Source organism: Syngnathus typhle, linkage group LG16, assembly GCF_033458585.1.
Source record: "Syngnathus typhle isolate RoL2023-S1 ecotype Sweden linkage group LG16, RoL_Styp_1.0, whole genome shotgun sequence".
NCBI classification, from domain to species: Eukaryota; Metazoa; Chordata; class Actinopteri; order Syngnathiformes; family Syngnathidae; genus Syngnathus; species Syngnathus typhle.
The window spans coordinates 7,629,355-7,655,286 of NC_083753.1; the positions used below are offsets into that span (position 1 = coordinate 7,629,355).

Sequence of the window (25,932 nt, forward strand, 5' to 3'; positions counted from 1 at the left end):
TTCAGCGACATCATCCTTTCTATCTAACACGAGTCGCACTATGATGCCACCACTAAAAATAGTAACACCACTGTTTAACAATTGACATTTTTTTACTCACAAATAGTAAAGTAAATGTGTATAAAAAAAATAAATTAAGATGACTCTTAATCTCACCTGTATTTTGTAGCACATATTGGCATAATTGATCATATTTTGTAATATTTATGAATCAGATTTTACTTATAGAATGTATCCTTTATATGATTTAGATTAATCAAATACATCACGTTGTACTTCAACTAAATTTCATCCCGAGTAAAACCATTTCCGCAACTGGTTACCACCTGCAGAGGTGACGTGTCAGTAAAACATCAGGTGACCCGGAAGTACTGTTGCACTGCTATTCGAGAGGCCGAGCTAGTTAGCATGTTTGCTCGCCTTAGACACCCCACGCGTTAGGGAAAAACGAATTTTATTTTTTTAATTTTGTGACGAGTCGTTTGGAGGACATGAAGCCCAGCGTGGCCTGCTTGGACGTCGACGCGTCGAGTCGCCTCACTCGTGAAACACCGACGCAGGACGAACAGTAGCCTGCCTCCCGAAGCAAGTTAGCTTAGCATAGCGAGAAGGCCTTCAATTAAATTACACGTCGTCGTGCTACAAGTCCGCTGCTTGCTAAACTCGTTTGCGAAGACCGGCCGTGAAAGCTCTGGCTGTGTCTTTTTCCTCTCCAAAAGTTCTTCTCCATCTTTTGGGGATTCTTTTCCACGTGCAGCCATGGAGGACTTCAGCACCATCAGTTTTCTGTCTCTGGCCATGTTGGTAGGCTGCTATGTGGCAGGGACTATTCCCTTGGCAGTCAACTTCTCAGAGGTAAACGCTCCTTTAACGCTTTTAATCTGTTGATCATATAAATAATCGTCAGAATCGTTTGTAGGCTTGCAGCCTAAATCTGAGTTTGAAATGAATGATTTGTGTTTGTGGGAGAAATAATAATAAGAGGACCTTGTATAAGTGGCAACAGGTGACTACGCCTTTATTTCTTATTTTTCTTGTAATGTGTCCAATCAGGAGAAGCTAAAGCTGGTCACCGTGTTGGGAGCAGGACTCCTGTGCGGCACGGCCCTGGCCGTCATCATTCCAGAAGGCGTCAACGCTCTTTACGAGGAGATCCTGGAAGGTAGATTTACTGAACACAAAACGGTAGCCAGAAGCGGTTTGTTAGTGGGAGGAGGAGCCACACCTTTATGTATGTCGAAGACCAGACACGCTTTTTGCTTACATTGATGCTCAGGGGGCGGACACCACCCCCCCAGCCAAGTGGGCGTTGTTGTCGAGGCGTCGCAGGCCAAGAGCGACGCGGCGGAGGCGGTGCTGGCCGTGGACGGCCGTCACGAGCACGGCCACGAGCAGCTGCACGCCTGCATCGGCGTGTCGCTGGTGCTCGGCTTCGTCTTCATGCTGCTGGTGGACCAGATCGGTTCGTCGCACATGCACAGCGCCGAGGGTGAGATGAAGCGAGTAACACAAAAAGTCCTATCTTATTTCAGCTTTGGCTTTTCAAGCATTCACACACAATTTGCTTTATTTTTTTAATGTGTATGTCACAGATTCAGAGTCGGCCAGAGTGGGCTCCTCCAAAATTACCACCACCCTCGGTCTCGTGGTGCATGCAGCCGGTAAGTCAAATTATGTGTCTTCTTCAAATATGAACTCATCAAAGGGTGGAAAACCTTCCGAGTTGCTACTTGCTGGCTAGCTTGATGAGGTATCTGTTTGCGGGCGGCTAAACATCACGGTTTTGTCACTCGCAGCTGACGGCGTGGCCCTCGGAGCTGCCGCCTCCACCTCTCAAACCAGCGTTCAATTCATCGTCTTCGTCGCTATCATGCTACACAAGGTAAACCGTGCACGAGCAAACGTCCAAAGTCACAATGAGATGATTTTTCAAATCCCTCAACAGGCCCCCGCCGCCTTCGGCCTGGTGTCCTTCCTCATGCACGCCGGGCTGGAGAGGAATCGAATCCGCAAGCACCTGCTGGTGTTCGCCCTCGCCGCGCCCGTCTTGGCCATGCTGACCTTCCTCGGACTCAGCCAGGTACAAGCCGCGTGACGACATCAGCTGGCGGCTCTTTTCTTCCTCTCATTGCGCACAAATGAGGGCAAGGTGCATGTTGTCAGTACGATGACGCAATCATTCAACAAAAATCCCGTTCTTTGCTTTTCCCCACCTCAGAGCAGCAAGGAGGCACTGTCCGACATCAACGCCACCGGCGTGGCCATGCTCTTCTCGGCCGGCACCTTCCTGTACGTGGCGACCGTGCACGTGCTGCCCGAGGTGGGCGGCGTGGCGAGCCACAGCCACGGCGCGCCGGGCAGCAACGGCGGCAAAGGTCTGAGCAAGGTCGAGGTGGGCGCCCTGGTGCTGGGCTGCCTCATCCCGCTGCTGCTCTCGGTCGGACATCACCATTAGGAAGACGGTTAAAGCAAAAGACTTGTGGACATGGGACTCTTATGCTCACGGCGGCCATTTTTTTTTTTTACTGTATATATCTCTTCGACACAGATTTCAAGTGACGCTCAAGTGCCATAGTAGCTGCGACTCGGTCGCTTCCTGTTTCCGGGACACGTGTACATTTTATTTCTTTAGGGAAGAGTTTCTCGATTAACAAAGCTTTGGTTGCCCTCACCAATTAAAGGGATTTTCCGTAGACACAAGTATTTTAGATCCTCTCTTTCGGGACTCTGGCTAAGCTCACTTGTCAAATGCAGTCATCATGAAATGTTCCCGATTGGGGTTGACAAACTTTCAAAACATTTTAGGCAGTGTTGTGTGTATATATTATATATATATTTTGTCATTCCGCAGTGAGTCTTCCTCGTGTTGGATGGTGCAAAGTGGTTTGCAACACGCAAGGCTACTTTTTACGACGAAATTAAATGTCTCATTTTTTTAAGATGGTGCAACTAACGTGTCTCGGCTCACTTTACTTAACAGGCTCATCGTGTCCAGATTTTTTTTTGTCCGTCCCTTCTCTCCGGGTAATGTACCGTCACAAAAAGGTGTCGGGGGAATGTGTTCGGAGGGCGCACGTGTTTGGGGGGGGGGGGAGGATTTGAGTTGGTACTTTTAGCTTGACGTGATGCTGTTAAATACGTCTTTTAAATATGGATGGACATCCTCGCTTCTCCGAAAGTGAGATTGAATCAAAAAAAGGCATCCCTGCAGTTTGTTACAGCGACAGAAACAAAGTGGAGAAAATCCTTTAATATTCCTAATGCTGAGCTGTCAATATCTGGAATCAGACACATGTTCCTGCCCGTGTTATGAGATGTTCTCACCCACGCCATGAGCAATAATCTGACAGCACAGTCCTAATGCTGCTCTTAAACTGCAGTAATCTGAAGCCAGGCTTTTACTGGCTGGAGCGCGATTGACTTTCCAGCGTGCGTGACCCCCCCCCCCCCCCCCATCCTCTCTCTCCCTGCCTCCAGCTGATGAGCATATTGGCATGCACATCCTTTCGCCTCACTGACTTATTGAGGATTTGTTAGCATCCTCGTGCGCAGCGGGTTCATTGTTATCGACTATTTTGACATTCAACGGACTCGTGTTTCTGGTTCGATTTCTAGTACCTCCCTCCTCCTCCTTTTCCTCCTCTTGTTTAGCCAGGGCAGGATGTTCCCATCATCGTCCAGAAGCTCTGCGTTCTCACCCTGGTCGTCCATGGAGCAGTCGGACTCGGAAGCTTTGGACATCAGCGCCAAAGTGCAGCTGCACGGCGTCCTGTGGAAAAGACCCTTCGGACGACCCTCGGCTAAGTGGTCACGCAGGTCAGAACTTGCCAACGCTATTGTTGACATTGTTGATTCTTCTGCTTATATCTGAGATTCAAAATATTGGGAACAGTTCTTCCTAGGATTTGCGATTATCTATTATAAACGACTGCTGGTACAAAAAAAAAAAAATTGTGGTTATGTCATGATTGTCAGTATGCTGAGAGCGATGACGTAACCGTTGAGGAGTCACGGCTCAGTCAATTTGCAGTTGTGCGATTGTTTGTGCGAGTGATGATGCTCGATGATTTTTATGTTCCCGACAGGGATAATGTGGGAAAGTAGAAAAAAAAAATGGAAGAATTATAATATACCCAAAAGTCACTCATTTAACCTGCCACTAGGGGGAGGTATATACATATATATAACAAGGGGGCTGCTGCCCCCTGCAGCCCCCCCTCTAGCTCTGTCCATGACTGCCAATTACTGTTTTCCACAGATTCTTTGTGATCAAAGACAGCTTTCTGCTCTACTACGCTGAGAGTGAGAAGAGGAGCTTTGAAAGCAGCAGGATCTTCAACATCCACCCGAAGGTCAACTTTAGTTATCTCGCCAACTTCTCCCCTCCCTTGCAGAGTTGCGCTCATTGTGTGCATTCATGTTGTATCAGGGAGTGATTCCCCTGGGAGGATGCGTAGTGTCTGCCACGGAGGACATGGGCATGCCCTTTGGCCTCGTTGTCAGTCTGGAAGACTTCTCGGTGAGAACTTTTATTATAATAAAAACTATTATAAAATTCAAATGAATAACAGTGGTGGAATGATTTCCTACTAAATGACATTGTGTTGACCAGGGCACCATTGTGGTGGCAGCGGAGTCTGAGGAGGAGCAGCTGCATTGGATGGAGATGCTGCAGGAGTCGGGCAAAGTGTAAGAAACACTCAAATCATCTCCTCTCTTTGAAATGTTTAAATGTTGTCTCTGTTTCTATCCACAGCACGTGGAAGAACGCTCAGCTGGGAGAAGCCATGATTGAAAGTCTGGAGGCTCAGGGGCTTCAGCTGGCCAAGGAGAAGCAGGAGTACTTAGGTCGTTTCCACATGGATATCTTTGTAGGAAACTTATGGAATTGCGATTCAACGTGTTCTTCCTGCAGATAAACTGATGGAGGAGACGGAGGAGCTCACGCACCAGCGAGCACAGAGAGAAGTAAAAACAAAAATATATATATATAATTTTTTTAACAAGTTGTGCTTATGTTTGGGTGTTTTATTTTCTGCAGGAGCTGGAGCGCCTCAATCAGGTTCTGGAGGAGGAGAAGATGAAGTACGAGGAAGTAGTGATGGAGCTCAAGGCCGAGCAGGAGCAAATTAAACTGTAAGAATGTAACAGTGACACATTTAAAGACCCTGTAAAGGTTTGTATCAGCTTCCCCCCCCCCCCCCCCAACAGCGACCTGGAGGGCACGACTGAATCTTTGCAAGGTGTAGCGAGTGAGAAGGAGGAGCTGAGCGGCCTAACGGTCATGCTGCAGAAGTCCATCGAGGTACGGGACAACGTACAATGACACCATTAAGAACGTTGGAAACATTTTCCCGACCTCTCGAGTGCTTTGGCAGCAACTCTCCTGGGAGAAGCGGAGAACTCTGGAGCTGCTGGAGGCAAAAGGCGAAGACAAGGAGGAGGAGGAGGAGAAGACAGATGAGGAAGAAGAGGAGGTGGTGGAGAGCAGGAAGGCGCCGGGAAACCTGGACCTCCTGCAGGATCTGCACCACATCGAGGAGCAGATGAAGCTGCTGCTGAAGGAGAAGGAGCAAGCAGACGAGAAGTAAGAAGGTTTATTCATTTTGATTTGATGTATATTTTGAAATTAATTTGACATAAATGTTAGACCACCCCTGCTTGGAATTGACAGCGCTAATGGAAAAAAAAAAGCTCATTGATTGCTCCTCTTGCGCAATCATCGACTGTCACCATTTGGGCAGGTTTTTATTGACTGGGAAGCGCTGGTCATGGGTTGTTGTCGTTTCAGGCTGCGTGAGAACCAGCAGAGGGCAGATGTCCTGCAAAAGGAGCGAGAGTTTTACTCGTCACAGGCCAATACGCTGCAGCAGTCGCTCACTCAGCTCACCGCCGACAAGCAGCAGACGGAGGCCGAGCTGCGGGTAGGTCGCAACCTCCACCAGTGGATGTTGAGAGGTTTGCTGCTGCCATCTAGTGGTGGAAACTAGGAATAATTTAGTGGGTGAGATGTTCATTAATTAAACTCTTCGTGGTTAGGCGGAGATGGAGTCTCGCATGGAGTTGGAGAAGAGGCTGAAGCAAGCCGAAGAGGCCCTGCAAGATCTGGAGAAAGGTCTGGACTCTTTGGATCGCACCAGCGAGCGAGACCAGAGGATGAGGGGTGACGTCACTCAGCTGAGGCGTGAGTCGAGCTCGAGCACATCGTGCGTTACCCACGTCTCTTTGACGCCGCCGCCGTGTTCCTCAGGCTTCTTCGAGGAGTGCATCTGCGCGGCCGAAATCGAAGCCAAGCTGCCGGCCATCATGAAGAACGCCGTCTACCTCCACAAGGCGGCGGCGCGGAGGATCAAAAGCTGCCGCGTTCAGAGGAGAGCTTCGAGACGACACTGGTGTAAGTCATACGCTCGTTAAAAATGTTTGTCAATATTTGTGACTGAGGTTCTTTTTTTTTTTTTGCTTTCTTCCCAGTGAAACACTCCAAGTCCTTTGCCACGGCCAGCCTGGACGGCGGCGTGGGCAACAGCATGGAGGAGCTGAGGGAGACGGCACGCCGCCTCACCTCCGACAGTAACTTCCGGGAGAGCGTGTACAAGATCATAGCGCGCAAGGACGTCGCCTCCAGCTTTGACCAAGACTGACGTCGGGTGGACTACTTCCCCGGGCGGAGGTGATCACGTTTGTTTATGACGCCAGTGAAAACAACACACGGCAATAACAAACATGGCACACGTTAGTATTAGTTACTTTGTTGTAGATTTTTCTAGTAGATACTCGAGTGAGGTAGGAATTAATTTTTTTAGTATGAACCCTTAATTTGAGACTTGGCAGTCAACATAGTGACACCAAATTCTATTTTTTTTTCAATCAATTTTGTACAGTTTTGATCAACTGTAAATCATAATTTAGGGGTAGAGAGAGTCGTCCAAAATGGCCGTCGTTATCGAGATGAGACGCTTCCATTATCAAAGAAAAAAAAGTTTTATTCTCCTTTTGATTGTTTCCTTGCCACGGCCCAGTTTTGTTTTGAATCGTAGCCACACCTGAACTGAACATGTTGCACACAGGAAAGAAGGTTTGCGGAACAGAAAAGGAACGGCCTTGATGTTAATAAAGTCTGAATCTCGTACAGCACCCCCCCCCCAAAAAAATGTAGAATCATGTTTCTTTGGGCATTGTGCAATTTGATGAGCGTTCTTCTTTTCCCCAGGACGGCTCGGTTCATCATCTCATGGACCTGAAATGACGCACGGAACTGTTAGCCGCTAATGCTAATATCAGCTTCTCAGCTTTCTGAGAAGAAACGCTTACTTGAAGCTCTTAGCTTACGCATGGCCGACAGAGCGTACGAGGTGAAGATGCGGATGTCTGGTGATTCGTCGTCATCCCGTTGTTTATTTTCCGGAAGAATTCCTCCTTTCATTGGGTTGTGCTGCTGCCTGAGGGAGTTGTCTTTTAAGAGCCACGTTCGCCGACATGGAGGTACAAAAGTGGGATGGATGTGGTTTCGAATAATACGTCACAACAAAAAAGGATTTTCTAGGGGGACAATGAAGAAGCCGGTCCTATTTGTCATCCAGGCCGGCTTGGAGCTGAGCCTCCAGCGCCATCTTGTCAAAGGTGCGGCCGTTGGTCTCCTCACGCACTTTGTCTCGCACGTGGAAGGAGGCGCGTGCCACCGAGCGAGCGCTCTCCAACACGGCGCGCTTCTCCTTGAAGATCTGCTCGCTCTTCTCCAGCTTGCGCTCGATGGATTGCAGCAGCTCTCGCTGCCGCTGTCGCTCCTCCTCCTCCACGCGTTGGCGGTTGAGGCGCTGGAGCCGTTCTTTCTCCCGCCGGTTCTGCACGGCGCGCTGGGCCTTCTCCTTGGCGCGTTCCTCGGCCACCAGCGCCGCCTGCCGGGCCCGCTTGTCCGCCTCTCGGGCGCGAGCCTCTAGCTGCATCTGCAGCTGGCGCTCGCGGGTCTCGGCGGCTCGGCGGGCTCGCTGGATCTGCTCCCCCTCGCGCTTGGCCTTCTCCCGCAGCTCCTGACCTCGTCGCTCCACAATGTGCTCGTAGTTCTCAAGGGAGCGGTTGAGCTTCTTCTGCGTCGCCCGCTTGGCCTCCTCGCACTCTTCTTGCTCACGCCGGGTGATCTCCTGGATGAGGGCGGCGTGGCGCCGCCGCTCGGCCTTGTTCAGGCCCCGCCGCTCCTCCTGGGACTGGTGCTCCTTCTCCTGCCGCTTGAGCTCGGCCATGGTGAGCTTCTCCTTTAGTAACAAGCGCTCCTGCTCTAACATGGCCGCTCGTTCCTCCTCCAGGGCCTTAAGGTTCTGCTCCTGAAGAGATTTCTTGTGCTTCTCTTCGCGCGCCGCCTGCTGCAACCTACGCAGGCGGTGCCGCTCCTGCCGCTCCGCCAGCTCTCGCCACTGCTTCTCGCTCTCCTCGGCTTGCCGCATCTTGGCGGCGGCCGACCGACGCTCCTCCCGGCTGAGCCGCCGCTGCCGCGTGGACACCTGCGTCTGCCACAGCCTCTGCCCCTCCTGCATCGCCCGTTGCTTGTTGCGCTCATCCTGCTCCCGGCGGAGCTCTTCTATCCGCCGCTCGCTGTCCCACTGCAGGTGGGCGACGTAGCGGGTCTGGCTCAGGATGTCCTCCTCCTGGTAGCGGGCCAGCATCAGCGCGGCGATCTTCCGGTCGCGCTCGGACACTGCGTTCAGCCCCCGCCGCTTCACCTCCTTCACGATGCGCTCCACCTTCTGCGTGGTTTGCGGCGAGTGACTCAGGTCCCCCAAGCTGAGGCTGCGGCCCATCAGAGAGTTGAACGTGGCCAAGGTTCGAGCCCGAGGGTTGGGCACTTTGGCCGAGCGCTCCCGCGGCCCTTCCCAGCTGTACGACGAGGCTCCGGACTCTGAGGAGGTGCAGGTGGTGGTGTTGGAGGTGGAGGAGCACACGGCCTCAGTCCTCCTCTGCAGGGACTCCAAGGAGTGGCTTTTCGCACGCACTTTGGGGTGAAAGTGTCCATTGTGATGTGAAAACAAACCTCCAGCGACGCCGTTTGGCGGTTTTGACACAGATGGCGTAAAGGTGGACTTGGCTCTGACGAAGGCGGGAGCTTTTGGGGTCATTCTGGGGTACGTACTGGAAGGTCTGCCCCCAGAACTCCTGTGAGCTACCGGTGGAGGCCCAACTGACTTCGGTCGCGGGCTTTTCCCGGGGGACTGCTTGGAACCTGTGGAACTTGCTTTGCTTGGTTTTGATTGGAGCGGTGGTCCTGATTTAGAAGCTGAAACTGAATCAGTAGCTGAGCTGGCGGTCTCATGTGTAGGAGTGGTGACTTTGTTCTGGTCCGACGCAGAACAGTTCACCGCCGCCTGCATCACCCGCCGCTTCTCCTCCCTGACGATCCGCTCCCGCTCTTCCCTGCAGTGGCGCAGCTTGGTGTGGCGATCCCGCTCGTAGACCTCAAATAGACCCGTCGCCACCCGCATGGAGCGACCGGGCGCCTCGCGGGCAAAGTCGGAGAGCGGGCGGGACAGAAGCTCCACCGGCTTGACGCCGCAGCGGGCGCAAGCCTCCAGCGAGCGCGGGCTCGTCAACACGTAGCGGCTACCCTCGGCCGCCGGGGAATCGAAGTTGTACAAATCCAGGTGCAGTTTGGGTGACAGGTCACCATCGGGTTCCGGAGGGGGCGGAGGCGGCGGCGGCGAGGGAACCGCCGGAGACGAGGTGTGGCAGGGGCTCGGCTCAGAGCTTCCGGTGGGCGGAGTCTTGAAGTCCCCGACGTCGCCTTCCTCCTCCGTGATGGCGCCATCAGCCTGATCAGGCAAGCGTTGATCTCCGGCGACCACGGCGGAGGCGCCCAATTGCGGAGCGATGGACTTGGCGGTCTGCTCCTCAGTCTCAGACGGGTCCACCATCTTTGGCTGAAATGGAGGAAGAGGGTTCAATGAGGTGGTCAGCAGGGGAAGGGGGAGGGCTGCTTGTCTGCATGCATGCATGCGTGGACATGTGCATGCACTCAAGTGACTCTTTACAGCAGATGAGACTTTCCGCCTCTGGGAAAGTGACATCACACACAGGGAAGCTCTATTTTTGGCCGATTTACTAGGCCAAGTGAATTATGAAAAAAAAGCTGTTTCTCTCCACCACAAACCAGACATGTTTTCCCTAGTTGATGAACGGAGAATAAATTGTGGAAGAAAACAAACAACAACTCTGCAAAATCCACGACTGAGAGGCTTAGATGATACTAGAACCTGCCACAACGAAAAGAAGGCCTCGGACCCCCACCCACACTACCACTGACCAAACATAAGAGGATTTTCTCCATTTTATGTTCCAAATGAATATTAGCACAGAAGAGAATCGTATGCTGACCTCCCAGTGTGCAAGACGTCGCTTGAAGCGGTGCTTTTTTCCTCTTCGATGCGTTCAGCGGGCCTCGTCCCCCGCATAATAACATCAGCTGGCGGTCGGCCCTCCTCTCCCCCAACACCGCGGAGCATCACGCCGCCTCAGCATCTTGACACTCGGATGCGCAGGTCAGTTCCACTTGAGAGCAAAAAAGAAAATCCAGCCAAATGTCAATCACGCTTGTGCAGCAGCAGCAGCAGCAGCAACAGCAGCAGCATCAGCATCCACCCGCTTCGTTTCAGCCCCGCCCGCTCTCAGCCCAATATGCTCACAATAGTGACGGCAATATGGACCAATGACTGCGAGGCTTCTGCGTGCTTTTAAGCCTGATGCGTTCGTGCGAGATTCTGAGATTCCTCTCGAATATTATCTTTCGCTTATATTTTCGTTCAAATGAAAATAATTCATCCTATTGGAGCGTATTTAATCCAAATTATACGAACGCGATGCATAAATGGATGAAAATAATCCTGAAAGACAGCAGCTGTCATCAACAAAGATAGTGTAATACACCTAACGACCGCTAGAGGAAAGCAGAGCACTATGTTTTGTCTTGCAGATCGTCACCAGCCGCAAGAGTAGTTTTCAAGTTTGTCAAGGAAAAGCCGTAAGTACAAAAAGTTCCGTGGATGCATTGTATTTATTTAGTTAAATATGTCTAAATTAATTAGCAAACATAAAAATAGGCGTGAGTTTAACCTGCAGTGATGCCTTCATGTTGACCCACAAAACTTGTGACAAGTTGAGGGAATAGTGCCACTTTAATTGAGTTTTAGCAGCAACAGAGAATGCGTTGGCTGGCTTGTTACCAGGGCTGAGGCAGGGTTGTGGGGCTCAGGTCAAATTTGGTGTTGTTGTTGTTGATTTTGGAAGCCCGGACTGGCGGGTTCACGTAGAGGTGAAGTCAATACCCGTGTTAAAATGAAATTGACACTCAAATTGTGTACTCAAGTAGTAATATTTCACTTCACCTTGAACTTATACATGATTTCAAATGCTATTTTTACCCACTAATGGCTATTTACATGACATTTTACTGGTCACTAAATGCTGAGTGCAGGTGTTCAGCTTCACAAACGCAGCCTTTAAGCTCTGAAAAGGGCCAACAGGTCAACTTTTATCTACCCCCCCCCCCCCCTCCCTCTCAGGCCTTTCAGCCCCCTCCACTCTTTGTCCCTGTAGATGTTTTCTACTTGTTGGCCGTGACGGTTCAGCAGCTTGTGGAAAGCCTCAGCCGAGGCCGCGTAATTAGAGCTATTGAGCTGCTGGAATTGGCACAATTAGGGTCGGCATGAATGATTGCAAGCAGCAGCAAGTTGAGGGGGGTGGGGGGGGGGCAAGACAGTGTGGAGATTATTTAATGAGGTAAAAACAGAAAACCATCTGGAATTTTGCTTTGCTGGATGTTAAAGTTTTTGGGATGAAGTGAATTTGTAAGAAGGTCACAGCACAGGGCCCTCGCTTACGATGCTGGAGTGCAGAGATGAAGATGAATGTGGGCCAACCTGAAGGAATGTTAACGAGATCACCTTAAGCGATCCCCCCCTCACTGTCCGCCGCCCGGCCCCCCACAGAGATTGAAGTTTTGCCGTTGTGGGCAAAGCAACACTTGTGGCTGAAAACAAAGTGCGGCGTGGGATGGGTCGAGGGAGGCGCGGGTGTGAACTATTGCACCAGCCTGCGTCAGCACACGGGCCTGCACCTGCGCCGGGCTATTCACCGCCGTGTTTACACACTGTCAGGCACAATTAAAAGCCCCCGCGGGGTGGACGAGGGTTGCCCCCGCGCCCATACCGGGCCCTTGTGGATGCCCGATTGAGCGTAGTGCTCGGCTGATTAAATTAACAGCTCCGTCTCGGCATGGGACCGCCGGGGTGGGTCAAGGGAAGGCGGTTTGGCGAAGGAGGGGTTTGTTGCTGTTTGGAGAAAGGGTCAAAAGGGGGGATTTGTTGAAAGTGTCCAGCAAAGCTTTCTGTTGGCAAAGCAAAGCTGGAAATGTGAACTGGGGGCAAGCAGAGGTCTCGCTCTTCACAGGACCAGCCAGGTCCACAGACAACGCTGGATGCCATCTTGGCATCTTCACGCTTGAGAACACCCTTTCCCAACCTATGAGCGCGTACAGTATTTCACTGGAAAAATAGAAGTACTAATCTGCGTGCTCGAAACGTGAATGATACATCTCCTCAATTGACCAGTTGCTGGTCATGAGACACTTCATTTGTTCTGTTAAGAATCACCCCCTCCCCAAAAAGTACCTGCGTGCGATCCAAAATACTTCTTAAGCTCTCAAGCCAAATAAACAGAGCTATTTTAATGTCTCTTTTATTTATTTCTAGATATATATAAAAAAAAAAACCTCTGCGCCGCACTGCTGCGTTTTCTGCGTGGAGCTCCTCTGTGTTTATGTCACACGATAGCCGACGTTTAAACAACAATCAGTTAAAAATGTCCTTGATGGCCGACCCTGACGTGTTTGCTCTTCAACCGCAAAAGAGGAGCAGACTTCTGCCAAGCTGGATCTGCACCAAATTGAACAAAATCCCCCAACAAAAATCTTTGTATAGTCATAATAATCTTAATTCTGTCAGATGGTACTAATTTGCGTTTGGAATAGAATACACTACAGATAAATGTAACATTAACCAAAATGTTACCATTTAAAATATTGCAGATGGCTACTCGTTAATTAAAAAATACAAATGTTAGCGTTTTTTTTTTTTTTAATGTCCATGAACGTTACAAACTCATGGATCGGACCGCTGAAATCGGGAAGAAGGGCGTGGCTTCTAGCCGAACCCACCGCATCCCATTGGTCGAACAGAAACGTCAATCACTCGCCAGGCTCCATCTTTCAAAGAAAGTAGGCAATGAAAAGTGCGCGCCGCCGGCGATGAGAGAAAGTCAACCTGTGGAAGGGGAGCAGCACTCGACACACGCAAGTGCGGTGGCGGCCACGGTCGTCCCACGCGTGCCACTATTATGTGACTGCTGCCACGAAGAAGTAGAAGACAAATATTTTCGACCCCGCTGCTGCCATGTTGTCTTTCCGCATTGTTGTTGTTTTTGCGGCGGCGACCTGTTGGTGTCACCTCATGGTGCCCCTCCTGCTCGTGTGCTACCTGCCCCACGTCCACGCCAGCCACAACAAGCCGGCCAACAGGGTGAGTCGCACCACGTCAAATTTGACAGCATTCAAAATTGCTTAAATGTCTTTATTTCACCCTACTACGTCTACGAAAAATAGATATCTAGATTTGATTAGTACAGTGGACCCCCGCATACTCGCGTTTCGGCACCCGCGGATTTACGTCCACTTTTGTGCCAACTTTTAGTAAACATCCACCAACTACCTAAATATTCCAACCAAAGTTGCCCAAGACTTTTTTTTCTCTGCCTATTCCCGTAAAAAAAATGATGACATTTGACGTCATTGTTAATATTGAGAGTACACAAAATTGACAATACATTGCGTTTTGGCCTTCTGAACAATCTGCATGTTCATGTCAAAGTGATTCAATGTAATTGTTGTTGTCAACTGTCATACTTGATCACACACTGGAGCAATTTCACAACACATGTCCAAAGAGTCGCTTGTGTAACTCCGTCCAAACATAATAATAATGACCGTCGTATGATAATAATATTACAGGTTGGCTGATTCAATTGCGGTCGGCAACGAGTCTGGCGAATGAGAGGGAAAGCTATTTAAGGGCACTTGAGGAACTTGAATGCATCATTTGCCTCTTGGATGGATTCCCAAATAAAAGTGAAAGGCAACACTCCTCTCCTGTGATGCAATCGGTGCCCGGAATTTCCCCCCGTAGCGGGATAACGGGAAGTTTAAGAAAGCCAAATGTGGTTTATTACTTGCGAGTTGCACAGTGACTAATAGTCAGAGCTGTAAAGCGACAGGACAAAGCAAAATGAAGTGCAAATAAACGGGAAAAAGTGTTTTATTGGCGCTGAGGTAAAAATGGGTGAAAATCTAGTTCTGGCCGTTGGCATTTTTTAAAGGAAGCGTGAAATGATGCCGTCATTAAGTCAAATTTAAATATTGGTTCATGTAAATACAAGTGTAAAAAGTGGTCAACAGCTTCACAATTAAAATAACTTGAAATACTCAAAACGTGTAAATTCCTCAAAATGCCAGCGGATCATTTTATCCCGATGGATGGAGGCGCGCGCTCCAAAGCACACACGCTTTTTTTTTTTTTTTTTTTTACGAGCCAAAACCTCTCATTAGGAATGCCGGGACTCCACTTTTTAAGGGCTTTTACGGGCCATTGACAGATGTCCTGGACGCCGACTCCATCAGCGGCCAATCACACATGAGTTCACCCTCGGAAAATGCCTTTTCATGCTCAATTGTCTGCCGTTCCAATCAGGATAATGAAAGCCAGATCTGACATTTGCCTCTCTCCTGTTGCTGGAAGCTTCTCCAGCCAGCCTCTTGCTTGTTTCTAATATGTCTGAATTATTTTTTTGATTGTAAAAAAAAAAAAAAAAGAAAAGTGTCTTCCGCCCCCCACCCCACTCCACCCCATTTGTGCGGTTTCAGTGGCTGATTGGCGACAGAGACAACCACTGCGGCTTGGCGTGCACGCGACCGCAGGCCAAGCCGGTCTGCGGCTCGGATGGACGGAGCTACGACAACGGATGCGAGCTGCAGAGAGCGCGCTGCAAAGACAAGACGCTGACGCTGGAGCACCGCGGCCGCTGTCGAGGTGAACGCACCACCTGGGAGTTACCTCAGAGGGGCCAGTTCAAGGCCTCCTGGCCACAGGGGGGCAGTCATGTGCTTAGTTCCACGTTTTTGACTTTCAGGAAAAAACTGGGTGAAAGTTGAGCAGTCAGCGGTGGCGCTTTCACCTACGCCGCCATCTGTGGGCAGACACGCTTTGCAAACAGGTAATTTAATGAATTGAATTTCCACTTTTTTTTGAAAAATTAAAAAAAAAATTAGCCATGAACAATATACAGATTTGATTTTGGCTTGAGACAAAACCCGAATTTCTTTTCCAAATAAAAATTCTCCCTTCGAGACTTGAGCAACAGAAATTCAAATCATTCTTTTTACGGTCTTATTAGCTTGGGCAAAAAGAAAAAAAAAAAAAGTGAATGAGAAGATGTCTTTCATTTTCCGCCTCTTAGCTGGCGTGTAATTTTTCACAGACCTCCATCATTCACTCGCTCAGCTCAGCAGCATAGATTGAGCGGCGCCGAGTAAAAAAGGTCGCAACTCGGCATCTGCTCACCCGCCCCTCTCCCTTCTTGGTGACCTGTAGGAAAACAGCACCTCGCACCAGATCCATTTTTGGTCAAGTGGTGTCGTCTTTCCCGACGCTAATAGGCGCTTTTGTTCCATAAAATCAAGCGTGCGTGAAGGAAAGCTGGGCAAAGATCACACGTTCTTGCAGATGCCCCGCCAGGGCTCTGTTTTGTTGCAGCTCGGATCGGAACCGGCAGCTCCCGCTCCTCGCCGGCTGGACCTTGCTACTTTTAAACTTAAAGCAACCAAACAGAAAGTGGGAACAAAACCAAAAGATGACCAATCAAGCTAAATGGTAACAAAACAGGAAGTAGAAAACCACCAAGATAAAACCCGAAGTCGCCAAGGTGATGAAGATGTCAAATGGGTTTAGTGGCTTCTGTTTTTTTGTTTTTTCTTCTTAAATGGCTTTGTACAGTTGTACGTCAAGTTGTCCGATTCTGTTTGGTTCTAGATGAGGGTCAGTCAAAGTGTCGCGTGGAGAGAAGCCAAGCTTTGGAGCAAGCCCGGAGACCCCAAGAGTCCATGTTTGTTCCAGAGTGCAACGAGGATGGCTCCTTTGCACAGGTCTGCGACGATGAGGACGATAACGTCGGAACCAAAAGATTGTTTTGCCATCACGGCTTTGTGCGCAGGTACAGTGTCACACGTTGACGGGCTACTGCTGGTGCGTCACTACCGACGGAAAGCCAGTGAGCGGTTCCTCGGTGCACAACAGAACTCCCGTGTGTTCAGGTACTGTCCATATTTTTTATTTGCAGCATTAAATCTTGATTAAAAAAAATTCCCATGTCATTTTTCCAGCTCTCCCTACATTTGTATTTATTGTATATTATACGTTAATATTTATTTTAGTCAATGAATAATTGTCAGACCAATGAAGTGAAATAGCGAGTTTGAATTCTCCCCCCAAATTTTAATGCTGTGTTACTAACTTGGCTGCCATGCTCTGCCCCGCATTCTCGTCAACTTTTCGCGGGCAATCCGCTCTTGCAAAGTCACGCCGCATGTATTTTGCGGACAAACGTGCACAGGTTTGGATGTTTTTCTCTGTGAGAAAGAAAAAGCTTCCTGATCCCATCGCCCAGACATAAAGGAGACTGTTGGCACATGTAGGTCAACAGCCAGTACTTGCCAGAAGTTTTTCCTCTCATCTTTTCAGCAGTTTTAGATATTGTTTTTTTTTGTCTGCTGTAAGCCTATTACAGGAATCTCGATGACCAGTTTCCATCCATTTTTGAGATACTGTCTTTGCGGTCTCCCGTGACAGATATGAATGATTGTTGTGCAATGTCGGAAACAAAATGGTGCTTATAGTTCCTTTAGTGTCACCATGGGGACTCTCTCAGAAAGTTCACGGACAAGTTTCCTTCCCAGCCAGTAGTTGACCGAAAATTGTTTGCGGCCTCTTTGAGTGATTTTCCTCGTGTCTTTTCATCCATTTTGGAGGGCGCGGGTGTTTCTTGAAGAACCCGGCCGATTGTTGTCCCCGTAAAGGGCGCTTTGGAAGGGAAAGTGCGGCGGCGAGCGTTCTTCTATGTGTTTTCCTCCAGCCAGCGTTCGCTGACACGCAGGTCATGTGACAGGCTTCAATGGTGTGCCGTATACATTCGCAGGAAGCTTCCATGAGTTTTTGGGAAGTCACGCTGGGACGAGCGCATTGACAGGTAGTACAACATCCCATCCAAATCGGGACTGCTCGTTTTTTTGTTATTTTTTTTCTTCTGCTCTTTGCATCCCCAAAGCATGTCGCCACCTGCATGTCTGGGATCACAAACTCTCTACTTGTTTTTCCAATGAGGACATGGCTTTGATTTTCTGCCTTTTAGCTGGCGTGTAATTTCTTTTATTTTATTTTTTGTAACTCGGGGGTTTCACTGTGCACCTAAGCGAAAAATCAGAAACACACCTTCCCTTTTTTTGTTTGCTTGTTGTTTGAGCTCGGATCAATGACCGCAAGAGAACTCCAAATACTCGTGATTATTCGCAGGCCCGCAATCGTCATCGCTGCTATTTTCCGCTTTGTAGACATTTGTGTTTTTGATCTGCAGGATCCGTGACCGACAGACCGCCCGGGCCGGCAAACTCCGGTCGAAAAGGTGAGTTGAGCTCGACAATTGTTTTCTTTATTATCAGCTGTGGCCCAAAGAAAATATTTTTTTTCTCTCTAATTAATTGCATCAATTCATCCGCTCAGTGTGTTTGATTGAAGGACCCAACCTTTTTCTTCCAAAATATCTCAAATGTATCGGGTTGTCTGTGCTTTGCTTATGACTGAATTGCTTCCTAAAGGAATGTTCCAGATGCTCCAAAGCTGCACGTGGGTGAGTATTTTCCGTTGGGGGGGGGCGTTTAACATTACGTAAGACGCACCTCGTCACATTCATTTTGTGACCTTGATTTATTGATTTATTTTCCCCGCCTCAGATTTCAACAAATCGCTTCAAACTAATCCGATGGAACCGATCGATCGTTGCCCCAAATAAAACCGTCCTCCATTTATTGTAAATGACGTCTTTATTTGTGCCGCAACAAGACGCGTCAAAAGAAAACGTCAAAACAAAATGAATCACACTTGTGAAAAACCACAGTGTCATAATGATTCTACCAGACCGCCATGTCATTTTTTAATTTCCAGTGGGTGGTCTTTACTTGACGCGTCCCACCCCTTGATGGGGGGGTGTGTGTGGGGGGTCTTCTAATGTAAGTGTGTGCTTCTTGGACTTTTGCAAAAAAGAAAGATTGTGTCGGTGTGGGCCTGTTTGATGTTTCAGTATGTGTGAGAATGTGAGGGACATCTCCAACATGTGGGTGGTCGCGCTTTGTTCTACTGTTCTTCTTGTGCGTGTGTCTACGTTTTTGTGTCCACCTTTGCCGGGCCGTGTGCAAATCCCAACCATTCAACACTTGTGGAGAGTAGATTGTATTAACCTCAATAATGGTAGTCTCTTTCCGTTTCTTTCTCACCCTCAATCCAGACGACGGCTCCAAGCCGACGCCCACCATGGAGACCCTCGTCCCGGCCGAAGGCGATGGTAAGGGTACTCAAGTTTTGGAATTTACACAAGTACTCAACTCAGGGGGTTTTGGGATTGGAGGAAATATTTGAGGCAGGTGTTAAGGGACACTCATGGAAAACTGAAACCAGTTTAACAACTTAAGTGAGGATAATCAGGCATCTTTTTTTTTGTGTGTGTGTATAATTTTTATGCAGAAATTTGAAATAAATGGTCACAATGTGTGTAATATTTTTAGGATTTTTTGTGTGTATAATTTTTATGTCAAAATTTGGAAAAAAAGGATCACAATATGTGTTATATTTTTAGGATTGTTTAAAAAAAAAAAAGATTGTGGTGAGTCTGGTTGCCGTCGATAACGTGACAACCGTCTGTCATTGCAGAGATAACCGCCCCCACGCTTTGGATCAAGCAGTTGATCTACAAGGAGAACAAGCAGAACAGCTCCTCATCCAGGAAGCAAGGTGAGACTGAGAAAGACCAACTTGCAGCGTTTCCTCTTCATTGAACTGCTTGCTCTGAAAGAATTTTGCTGTGATTACGGCACAGCTGAAAGCCATTGGGGAGGCGGGCGGGCGGGCGGGCGGACAGCGGAGGGTGGCCGGGGGTTAACGCCGCAAAGAGGCTTTCAGGATGAAGGGAATCAGACGAGGAGGAGGAGGAAAGGTCAGGCCTGAATGAGGATATGGACCGGAGTTTAAAAATCCACTTGGCTCGGCGCCCGGAGGAGGCATAAAATAGGGCCAGCCTGTTCTCAGTGCATCATCTCTTGTCCACTACAACAAAATTGTTCCATGCTTAAAGCGTGTCTGGTTGTTTTATTCCTGTTAAGTGAAGAAAAGGAACACAACCAATTTGATGGAAAAAAAAGGACGTCGGTATAATGCTAGATTGAATTACACTTTCTTTTTCCATTCGCAGAAATAATTTTCTTACGGCAATCCCACTCCTTGGCGCCAGTGTCACGTCGCTATATCAAACATGAGAACTTTAGCCAGGTCCAGGATGACAAACAGACACATTGCTGACATGTCCGCCTACGTTACAAGATGGAAATGTGGAACTTTCCATAGTGACAGGAAACCCAAGGTGACCGGATTTCTCACACAAGCCTCGGGCTGTCGCTAACTAGCAGTTAGCGACGTTGTGCTGTTAGGAGACTCGTCACTTAAACCTTCTCAAAAATCTCACTTTTTGACAAAATGTGTGGTTGACCTTGGCAAAAACACGTTTTTTCCATGAAATTGCTGCGCGTGACTTAGAAACATGCTGATGATCAACACAAGGTGTCGTCTTAATGCCAAAAACTTTGAAGGTAGGACGTGTGACTCAATGGAAAGAAGAGAAAAAAAACAAAAACCAAACATGAAGCTGCATCACTGTTATGACATCTTCAAGGAAATGAAGCAGAAAAGTTTGTGCTAAATCTCCTCTAATTGCACACGCCGAGACCACCCACCGGCGTTGCAGTGTGAATAATCAGCTCCATATTTTGTTAGCAATACCATCTTGAAAAAGGAAAGGCTCTAAACAGTTGCAGCTTAACATTTGGGAAAATGCTCCAACACGCTGTTGACTGGTTTCCAGACTACTCCGTGCTTGCACTGAGTTTGTTTGTCATGCTTCTAGAGAAAGTTCCCTCTTGCGACCAGGAGCGACAGAGCGCTCTGGACGAGGCCCGGCAGAACCCCCGCGAGGCCGTCTTCATCCCCGACTGCGGGCCCGGCGGCCTCTACAAGGCCGTCCAGTGCCACCAGTCCACCGGCTACTGCTGGTGCGTGCTGGTCGACACCGGACGCCCCATTCCGGGAACCTCCACCAGGTATTGCATCACGTGGCGAGATTAAAGAATTAAAGTACTACTTTGGTCCAAATGAAGCTCCTCAATTCATTTCAAAATAGGCCTAAGACGCCACAAGATGGCGCCAAAGTGACATGGCAGGTTTTTGTCAATCCCGACAGACGGGGGACGTCTTGCCTCTCTGTCCCAGTCTTGTGTGTCTGGTCTCAACAGGTACCAGACGCCAGAATGCGACAGCGCCGCGCGTTCTCGCAGCTCCGACGCCGAAGATCTGTTCCAGGGCCGAGACCTGACAGGTTTTTTCCGACCGCAGTCAACGTTAACCTAAAGCAGTGCTTCTCAAACTTTTCAGACCAAACACCACGTCACAAATTTGTTTATCCCTGTCATGACCAACATTAAAACACAGTAGCACACTAGGCCAGTTATACTACAAAACCACACTAATTCCATATGAAAGGTAATTTATTTATTTATTTATTTGTCAGGTTGCCCCGAAGGAAAAAAAGTGGAATTCATTACCAGCCTGTTAGACGCCCTGACCACAGACATGGTTCAAGCCATAAACTCGCCAGCCCCCTCCAGTGGTGGGAGGTAGGTAATGACAGTTTAAAATCCTGAATCCATTTAATGGGCTATCTAATCATACTGCTAGTCAAAGTTATTTATGTAGCACAATGTTTTTAACAGGCTTTACAAAAACAAAGAAAGCATATTTCATGGCTTAAAAAAAAAACATGATTCCAATGACAGGTTTGTGGAGCCGGACCCCAGCCACACGCTGGAGGAGCGAGTGGTGCACTGGTACTTTGCTCAGCTGGACGCCAACGGCAGCCAGGAGGTGGGCAAGAAGGAGCTCAAGCCCTTCAAGAGGTACCTGAAGAAGAAGGCCAAGCCCAAGAAGTGCGCCCGCAAGTTCACCGACTACTGTGACCTGAACAAGGATAAGGCCATCTCGCTGCACGAGCTCAAGGGCTGCCTCGGAGTCGCCAAGGACGGTACGAAAAGAACTTTAGAGGCAAAAAATGTTTGAGCTACGTAAACATCACATTTGAAGCTTTTAAATTTGAAAGAATTGCTGGAGGCAATCAAATTTCCAAAGTGAGTGTATCAAAACGGTCATGTTGACACAGACATGCGACTTTTTTTGTTTATTCTTTTTAACAGGTGGTTCCACAGCAAGCAGCAACTACGGGACAAGGCAAGGGACAAATGTGTTCAGTAAGAGCCACTAATCCTACTACTTTGACTAATATGTCTCTGCTTGGACACTAGTTCATAGTTTGTGTTTTAACCTGATTAATATGCACATTAATCCGAACTGCCATGTATTCATATTTAGACACCAAGAGTAGTCTCCATTTTTCGAGAGCATGTTTATGTCTGCCGGAAATGTCAAGGTTGCCTTTTAGAATTCCACAACCCAACCTCCTCTGCACCTGCACACATGCGGCCATCTTGAATTTGCGTGCACACGTACGAACATTCCTACACATTTATTAGTTAATGAGTCCCGTTGTGTTCGGACATGCTTGGATAATTCTAAACGGCCCGTATCGTTTTAGGTCACTGTGACACTCCATGTCGCAATGTCGGGTTTGTGTTTTATTGAGTGGGCTTATTAAGAGCATGTGGCGGCAAAGCACTACATATCCTCGGGGTCTTGAAGGGCTGACGGGTTTTTTTTCCCATTTGGATGAGTGCTCCCAGGGCGGCCGTTTTCTCCGCACAGCTTTCTGCCGAATCAGCAGGCAAGCTTGTTAATATGGCTCCCTTGATCCCTCAAATGAACATGACCACATTTTATTTGAGTTGGGAGATTTGGCTTGACGAGATCCTTTCGCAAGCGGCTGTTGCCTAAGCCGGTGATTCCCGTCCATCGCGTGTGGTCAAGTGACTCGTTTGTAAATAGTCTCGATCGGTTTAACTCTGTAAGGTTCTTTTGAGGAGCGTCGATTTCAACAACAAACAATCCGATGATATGATCAAGCTTGATCTATATGCTCTTCAAGTGTCACACTTTGATTTGTTTTGCATTATTTACTTCATGAATGTAAACAATGAAGGCAAAATGTACAGCTACAGGACTCCCTTACAAACAAACGGGATTCAAAATGTCTTTAGTCAACTGTAACTAAAAGGTGCCGATCACACAATAGTTCCCGTGCAATATCATTTCATCTATAAACCTTCGGGTTGGTTACGTACCGTTCCCGTAAAACTGGTTCATAGATGTTCACTACTAATTTTATTCTCAGTAAGTACACGCCTTGTTTGTTTTAGGTGAATGTGTTAAAACTCAGCTCATAAGTCAATGCTTTTTGAAAATGCACTATTTATGCTCTGGTAGTTTTTCAGGCCGCTTTACTTTTTACATGCCAGATAAGCTTAAGAGAAGACAAAACTTGAGGGGACGGGGGTGAAATAATGACGGGCAGAATTTGCAAAGCAATTTTTGCACACAGACTCAAAATTTACACCATAAACAGTCATTTGGAAATGCACATAAATTATATTTATAGTCAAATAACTATTATTTATAGTCACTAGTCAAATAAAACTGTATATGGGCCCTAAATGGGGAATTGGATAATCAACCTGCAGCGTATGCGGATCCGAGCCAAAGCTGCGGGTCGTTAGTCATGTGACTCAAGTCGTCCCTTACGCGTTTTGGCTAACAAAACCATACTTAACATGTCAAACGTCTAAAACGAGCGGCCCTTGTAAATAGTTGGCCGTAATATTTTATTTCCACGTGTATAAAAAGTATACTCCGATGCACTGGAGATTTACGGCCCCCGTCGGGAGTTTTTGAGAGCTAAATCCAGAAGCTACCACGAGAGCACCTGCATTAAAGCTGTCACAAAGCGCGCCCACATACACAAGCTTGCACATACCGACGTGCGCTCAAGGTTGCGTCACATGTAATGCCACGCGTTCCCTTCAGGTGAACGTTAATGTGGCCATCTGTGAGCAATCCATTATGAAAAAAACTAAATACTTCCATTCATCTTTAAACTCATTGTCTGTCACCCAATACAAATGGACGTCTATAGCCGTCAACGGCAGTGAATGAGTTTTTGAGGGCAGATGCTTTGTCGTGATTCTTCGGCCAAACAAACCCACAAAGTGAAAAGCGGTGTTACTGAGTGAGCGCTACGTTGTGTGCTAGCCATTAATAGCGACACGCGCGTCTTTGCATTCTATGATTGCAGTAGGTCGTCTAGTGTGAGAGGAGAACGTTCCAGGAGCCGAGACGAGAGCAGAGGGCACAGAAGGAAGGCATCAACGCGCTCGCTCGACGGCGAAAAAAAGAAAGTCGGATCGGAGAGAAAATAACTTCCTGGCCTGTTACGTACAGACACACACACACACGCACGCACAGGCTCGCGCAAAACAGAAGAAAACAAAGCAGCGCCAAAATATTTGCACTTTCTCCTCCCTTTGTTCGACGTGTTTGCCTTTTTTTTGGATTGTTTGCGGTTTTTAAGTGAGTGAAAAGGTGTTTCTCTAAGAATGAGAATAGAAATTGTCACCTGTGCATAAAGTTAGCAGGCTAAAATGCACATTGCTCTCAACAAGGGGCGGGCATCGATGAATTGATCGTCCGCCGATTGTGCAGAATCGCGGGGGGTGGGCGTTGAGTTCCGAACATTCCGACTTCAAATTTCTCCAAATGTCATGGATTGCCCATCCCTACTACAATAGCAACGGCTATTGTTGTACATATGAACGTGCGCAACGAATTAGAATGAAACTGTGACTGCCGAAGTTGAATTCATCAGCACGGAATTTTAGCTGTATGGATCCCCTTGCACTGTAAAGAGGGTTGCGACATTTCTGGAAACTTTTCCGTACATGGGAAATTAAGATGGGGAATTTGACATAAATCTGAGAATATTTCCACATTTGAATTTGAAGTTAAACAAGGTCTCAAATCGATTGTGATAATCGATGAATTTTTTTACTAATTATTGCAGCTCTTGTCAAGCTTATCATCAAATATATTTTCTCCAAATAGATCTAAAAACTTAAATGATTCCTTCCATTAATTCCCACGGAAAGTTCACAACTTTAAAAATTGCCGAATTTTTGCAACACTAACTGTAAGCAACTTTTCTAGAAACATTAGTGGCAGTGTGATTACCTGACGGGGCGGAGTTTGCACGGAGTAACGATTCACTTGGCCTTTGGGCTGATTTTTTTTCGCTGGGTTACTTCGCGACGTTAGTCTGTGCTACTCGTCGCTCAAGTGCGAACCAACATTTGCGCCAATTTTGTCTGCACTCCATGCTTGAAGATGCGTTTTTTTTTTTGCTAACTTTTGATGAAAATTCAAGTTTGTGCCAACCTAAAATAATAACAATAAAAAAAATCATACATACATTGTGTAAGTGTTTAATTATTTTATAAATATTTTAACTGCACTTTGACCCCGCCCCTCCCGTCACAAATGCACTTAACCGTCAAGAAGGTTTTTAGAAATGCTAGTAAATGACGATGACTAAACTTGAGCACTAAAATGGAATTCTGTTTACAAGCCTCAGTCCATTGATATTGGCAATGCTCTTCTCTGGTTAATCCTGCTTTTTGTACACAACGTGACGTTATACAAATCGCAATCTGTAAGATAAATATTTGAATCTCGTGAGAAACTTCAAAAGTCAACACGATGATTTTATTTTGTGCAATACTTTGTGTTCAGAATTTAGACTACTTGTCTATGGTTTAAAAGAGTACTCTTTACATATGTTGTTATTCGGAAGAAAAAAAAAACAACACGTACGCCATTTTGAAGGTTTGCCCAGACTCAGAAACACCCCAAAAATCTTGTAAAAATTTACAAAATTGACCTGAGCTTAATTTTTTTTTTTTTTTAAACAAAGCATCAAATTTGCTAGGCTTGTCCATCACGAGTAGACCCACAAAAAAAGAGGCCATCTTCACTTCCTGCCCTTCGTCTTCGTGAACCAGGTGCCTTTTATTGTTTGAAGTTGACATGCAATTAAAAGGTGCACTCTCACAATCAACGCTAATAGCTTCCATGCGCCGAGCGAAAAAAAACCCGACAAAGACACTCTGTTTTCGATGCCATGTACAGATGAGACCGATAATGGCGGCGCGTGTTGGCGGGCGCTTCGGTTGGGTTGAGCTTGTATCGCCGATGAAATTGGAGCCACGAGGCAGCTGCGGTACATCTGGCTCATCGGCGGACACATGTAGCACATTGGACTCGCGGTGTGAAGTTCAAACGATTTTTGTAATGACGCATGCACACGCCGTGTGGATTTCACAGGTGGCGACTGGAATTGGGGCTGGTGACCCCATGTCACTTTTATTTATCTAGCGCCGATTCACAGCAGAAGTTTGAGGGGAACGCACTCGTGCCGTATCGTTGCTGTTCAGCGGAATCCCCCTTTTCTCCAAAATGAGCAATTTTCAAAAAAAAT

At 47.7% G+C, this 25,932-nt stretch overlaps 4 protein-coding genes and 1 long non-coding RNA gene across 12 annotated transcripts; 3 read left to right on the forward strand and 2 right to left on the reverse strand.

Annotated features, from left to right (window-relative positions):
- Positions 1 to 346: 346 nt before the first annotated feature.
- slc39a9 (solute carrier family 39 member 9) lies at positions 347 to 2,949 on the forward strand. The gene is made up of 7 exons (XM_061300487.1): positions 347 to 855; positions 1,054 to 1,162; positions 1,277 to 1,489; positions 1,593 to 1,661; positions 1,797 to 1,882; positions 1,946 to 2,080; positions 2,219 to 2,949. Exons 1-7 carry the CDS (start codon positions 760 to 762, stop codon positions 2,453 to 2,455), a joined length of 945 nt encoding a protein of 314 aa, XP_061156471.1. The 5' UTR covers positions 347 to 759; the 3' UTR covers positions 2,456 to 2,949.
- Positions 717 to 1,128, reverse strand: LOC133168865 (uncharacterized). The gene is made up of 2 exons (XR_009718322.1): positions 988 to 1,128; positions 717 to 881 (listed from the first exon to the last, which is right to left on the reverse strand). It is a non-coding gene; the product is annotated as an uncharacterized LOC133168865 (long non-coding RNA).
- Positions 2,950 to 3,473: 524 nt separating the features above from the next.
- On the forward strand, positions 3,474 to 7,108 carry plekhd1 (pleckstrin homology domain containing, family D (with coiled-coil domains) member 1). Its single transcript, XM_061300526.1, has 13 exons — positions 3,474 to 3,816; positions 4,259 to 4,352; positions 4,430 to 4,519; positions 4,613 to 4,689; positions 4,757 to 4,848; positions 4,916 to 4,968; positions 5,042 to 5,136; positions 5,212 to 5,305; positions 5,379 to 5,587; positions 5,792 to 5,924; positions 6,040 to 6,184; positions 6,251 to 6,394; positions 6,472 to 7,108. Exons 1-13 carry the CDS (start codon positions 3,662 to 3,664, stop codon positions 6,639 to 6,641), a joined length of 1,551 nt encoding a protein of 516 aa, XP_061156510.1. The 5' UTR covers positions 3,474 to 3,661; the 3' UTR covers positions 6,642 to 7,108.
- On the reverse strand, positions 7,096 to 9,899 carry ccdc177 (coiled-coil domain containing 177). Of its 2 annotated transcripts, none has more exons than XM_061300411.1 (2): positions 7,312 to 9,899; positions 7,096 to 7,237 (listed from the first exon to the last, which is right to left on the reverse strand). In XM_061300411.1, exon 1 carries the CDS (start codon positions 9,897 to 9,899, stop codon positions 7,566 to 7,568), a length of 2,334 nt encoding a protein of 777 aa, XP_061156395.1. In that variant the 3' UTR covers positions 7,096 to 7,237; positions 7,312 to 7,565. The 2 variants fall into 2 exon arrangements, with proteins under 2 accessions (XP_061156395.1, XP_061156396.1); XM_061300412.1 differs by having other exon boundaries at positions 7,115 to 7,237; positions 7,330 to 9,899.
- A 3,341-nt stretch (positions 9,900 to 13,240) lies between these two features.
- smoc1 (SPARC related modular calcium binding 1) lies at positions 13,241 to 24,866 on the forward strand. Of its 7 annotated transcripts, none has more exons than XR_009718316.1 (15): positions 13,241 to 13,556; positions 14,954 to 15,119; positions 15,220 to 15,303; positions 16,119 to 16,231; positions 16,300 to 16,399; positions 17,281 to 17,331; positions 17,716 to 17,763; positions 18,610 to 18,699; positions 19,065 to 19,145; positions 20,311 to 20,503; positions 20,584 to 20,778; positions 20,971 to 21,076; positions 21,236 to 21,480; positions 21,650 to 21,683; positions 23,698 to 23,805. XR_009718316.1 is itself a non-coding variant. In XM_061300454.1 (15 exons), the coding sequence occupies exons 1-15, from the start codon at positions 13,431 to 13,433 to the stop codon at positions 23,712 to 23,714; spliced, it is 1,557 nt and encodes a 518-aa protein (XP_061156438.1). In that variant the 5' UTR covers positions 13,243 to 13,430; the 3' UTR covers positions 23,715 to 24,866. The 7 variants fall into 7 exon arrangements, 5 of the variants coding, with proteins under 5 accessions (XP_061156438.1, XP_061156433.1, XP_061156434.1 ...); XR_009718315.1 differs by having other exon boundaries at positions 21,650 to 21,703; positions 23,698 to 23,784; XM_061300454.1 differs by having other exon boundaries at positions 13,243 to 13,556; positions 20,696 to 20,778; positions 21,650 to 21,703; positions 23,698 to 24,866.
- The last annotated feature ends 1,066 nt before the right edge of the window (positions 24,867 to 25,932 follow it).

Coding starts and splice junctions, on each gene's coding strand:
- slc39a9 (XM_061300487.1), top strand. CDS start 760: ATGGAGGACTTCAGCACCATCAGTTTTCTGTCTCTGGCCATGTTGGTA. Junction 1,883..1,945: donor TCGCTATCATGCTACACAAG/GTAAACCGTGCA, acceptor ATCCCTCAACAG/GCCCCCGCCGCCTTCGGCCT. Junction 2,081..2,218: donor CCTTCCTCGGACTCAGCCAG/GTACAAGCCGCG, acceptor TCCCCACCTCAG/AGCAGCAAGGAGGCACTGTC.
- plekhd1 (XM_061300526.1), top strand. CDS start 3,662: ATGTTCCCATCATCGTCCAGAAGCTCTGCGTTCTCACCCTGGTCGTCC. Junction 4,353..4,429: donor TCTTCAACATCCACCCGAAG/GTCAACTTTAGT, acceptor ATGTTGTATCAG/GGAGTGATTCCCCTGGGAGG. Junction 4,520..4,612: donor TCAGTCTGGAAGACTTCTCG/GTGAGAACTTTT, acceptor TGTGTTGACCAG/GGCACCATTGTGGTGGCAGC.
- ccdc177 (XM_061300411.1), bottom strand. CDS start 9,899: ATGGTGGACCCGTCTGAGACTGAGGAGCAGACCGCCAAGTCCATCGCT.
- smoc1 (XM_061300449.1), top strand. CDS start 13,431: ATGTTGTCTTTCCGCATTGTTGTTGTTTTTGCGGCGGCGACCTGTTGG. Junction 15,120..15,219: donor GCACCGCGGCCGCTGTCGAG/GTGAACGCACCA, acceptor TTTGACTTTCAG/GAAAAAACTGGGTGAAAGTT. Junction 15,304..16,118: donor CAGACACGCTTTGCAAACAG/GTAATTTAATGA, acceptor GTTTGGTTCTAG/ATGAGGGTCAGTCAAAGTGT.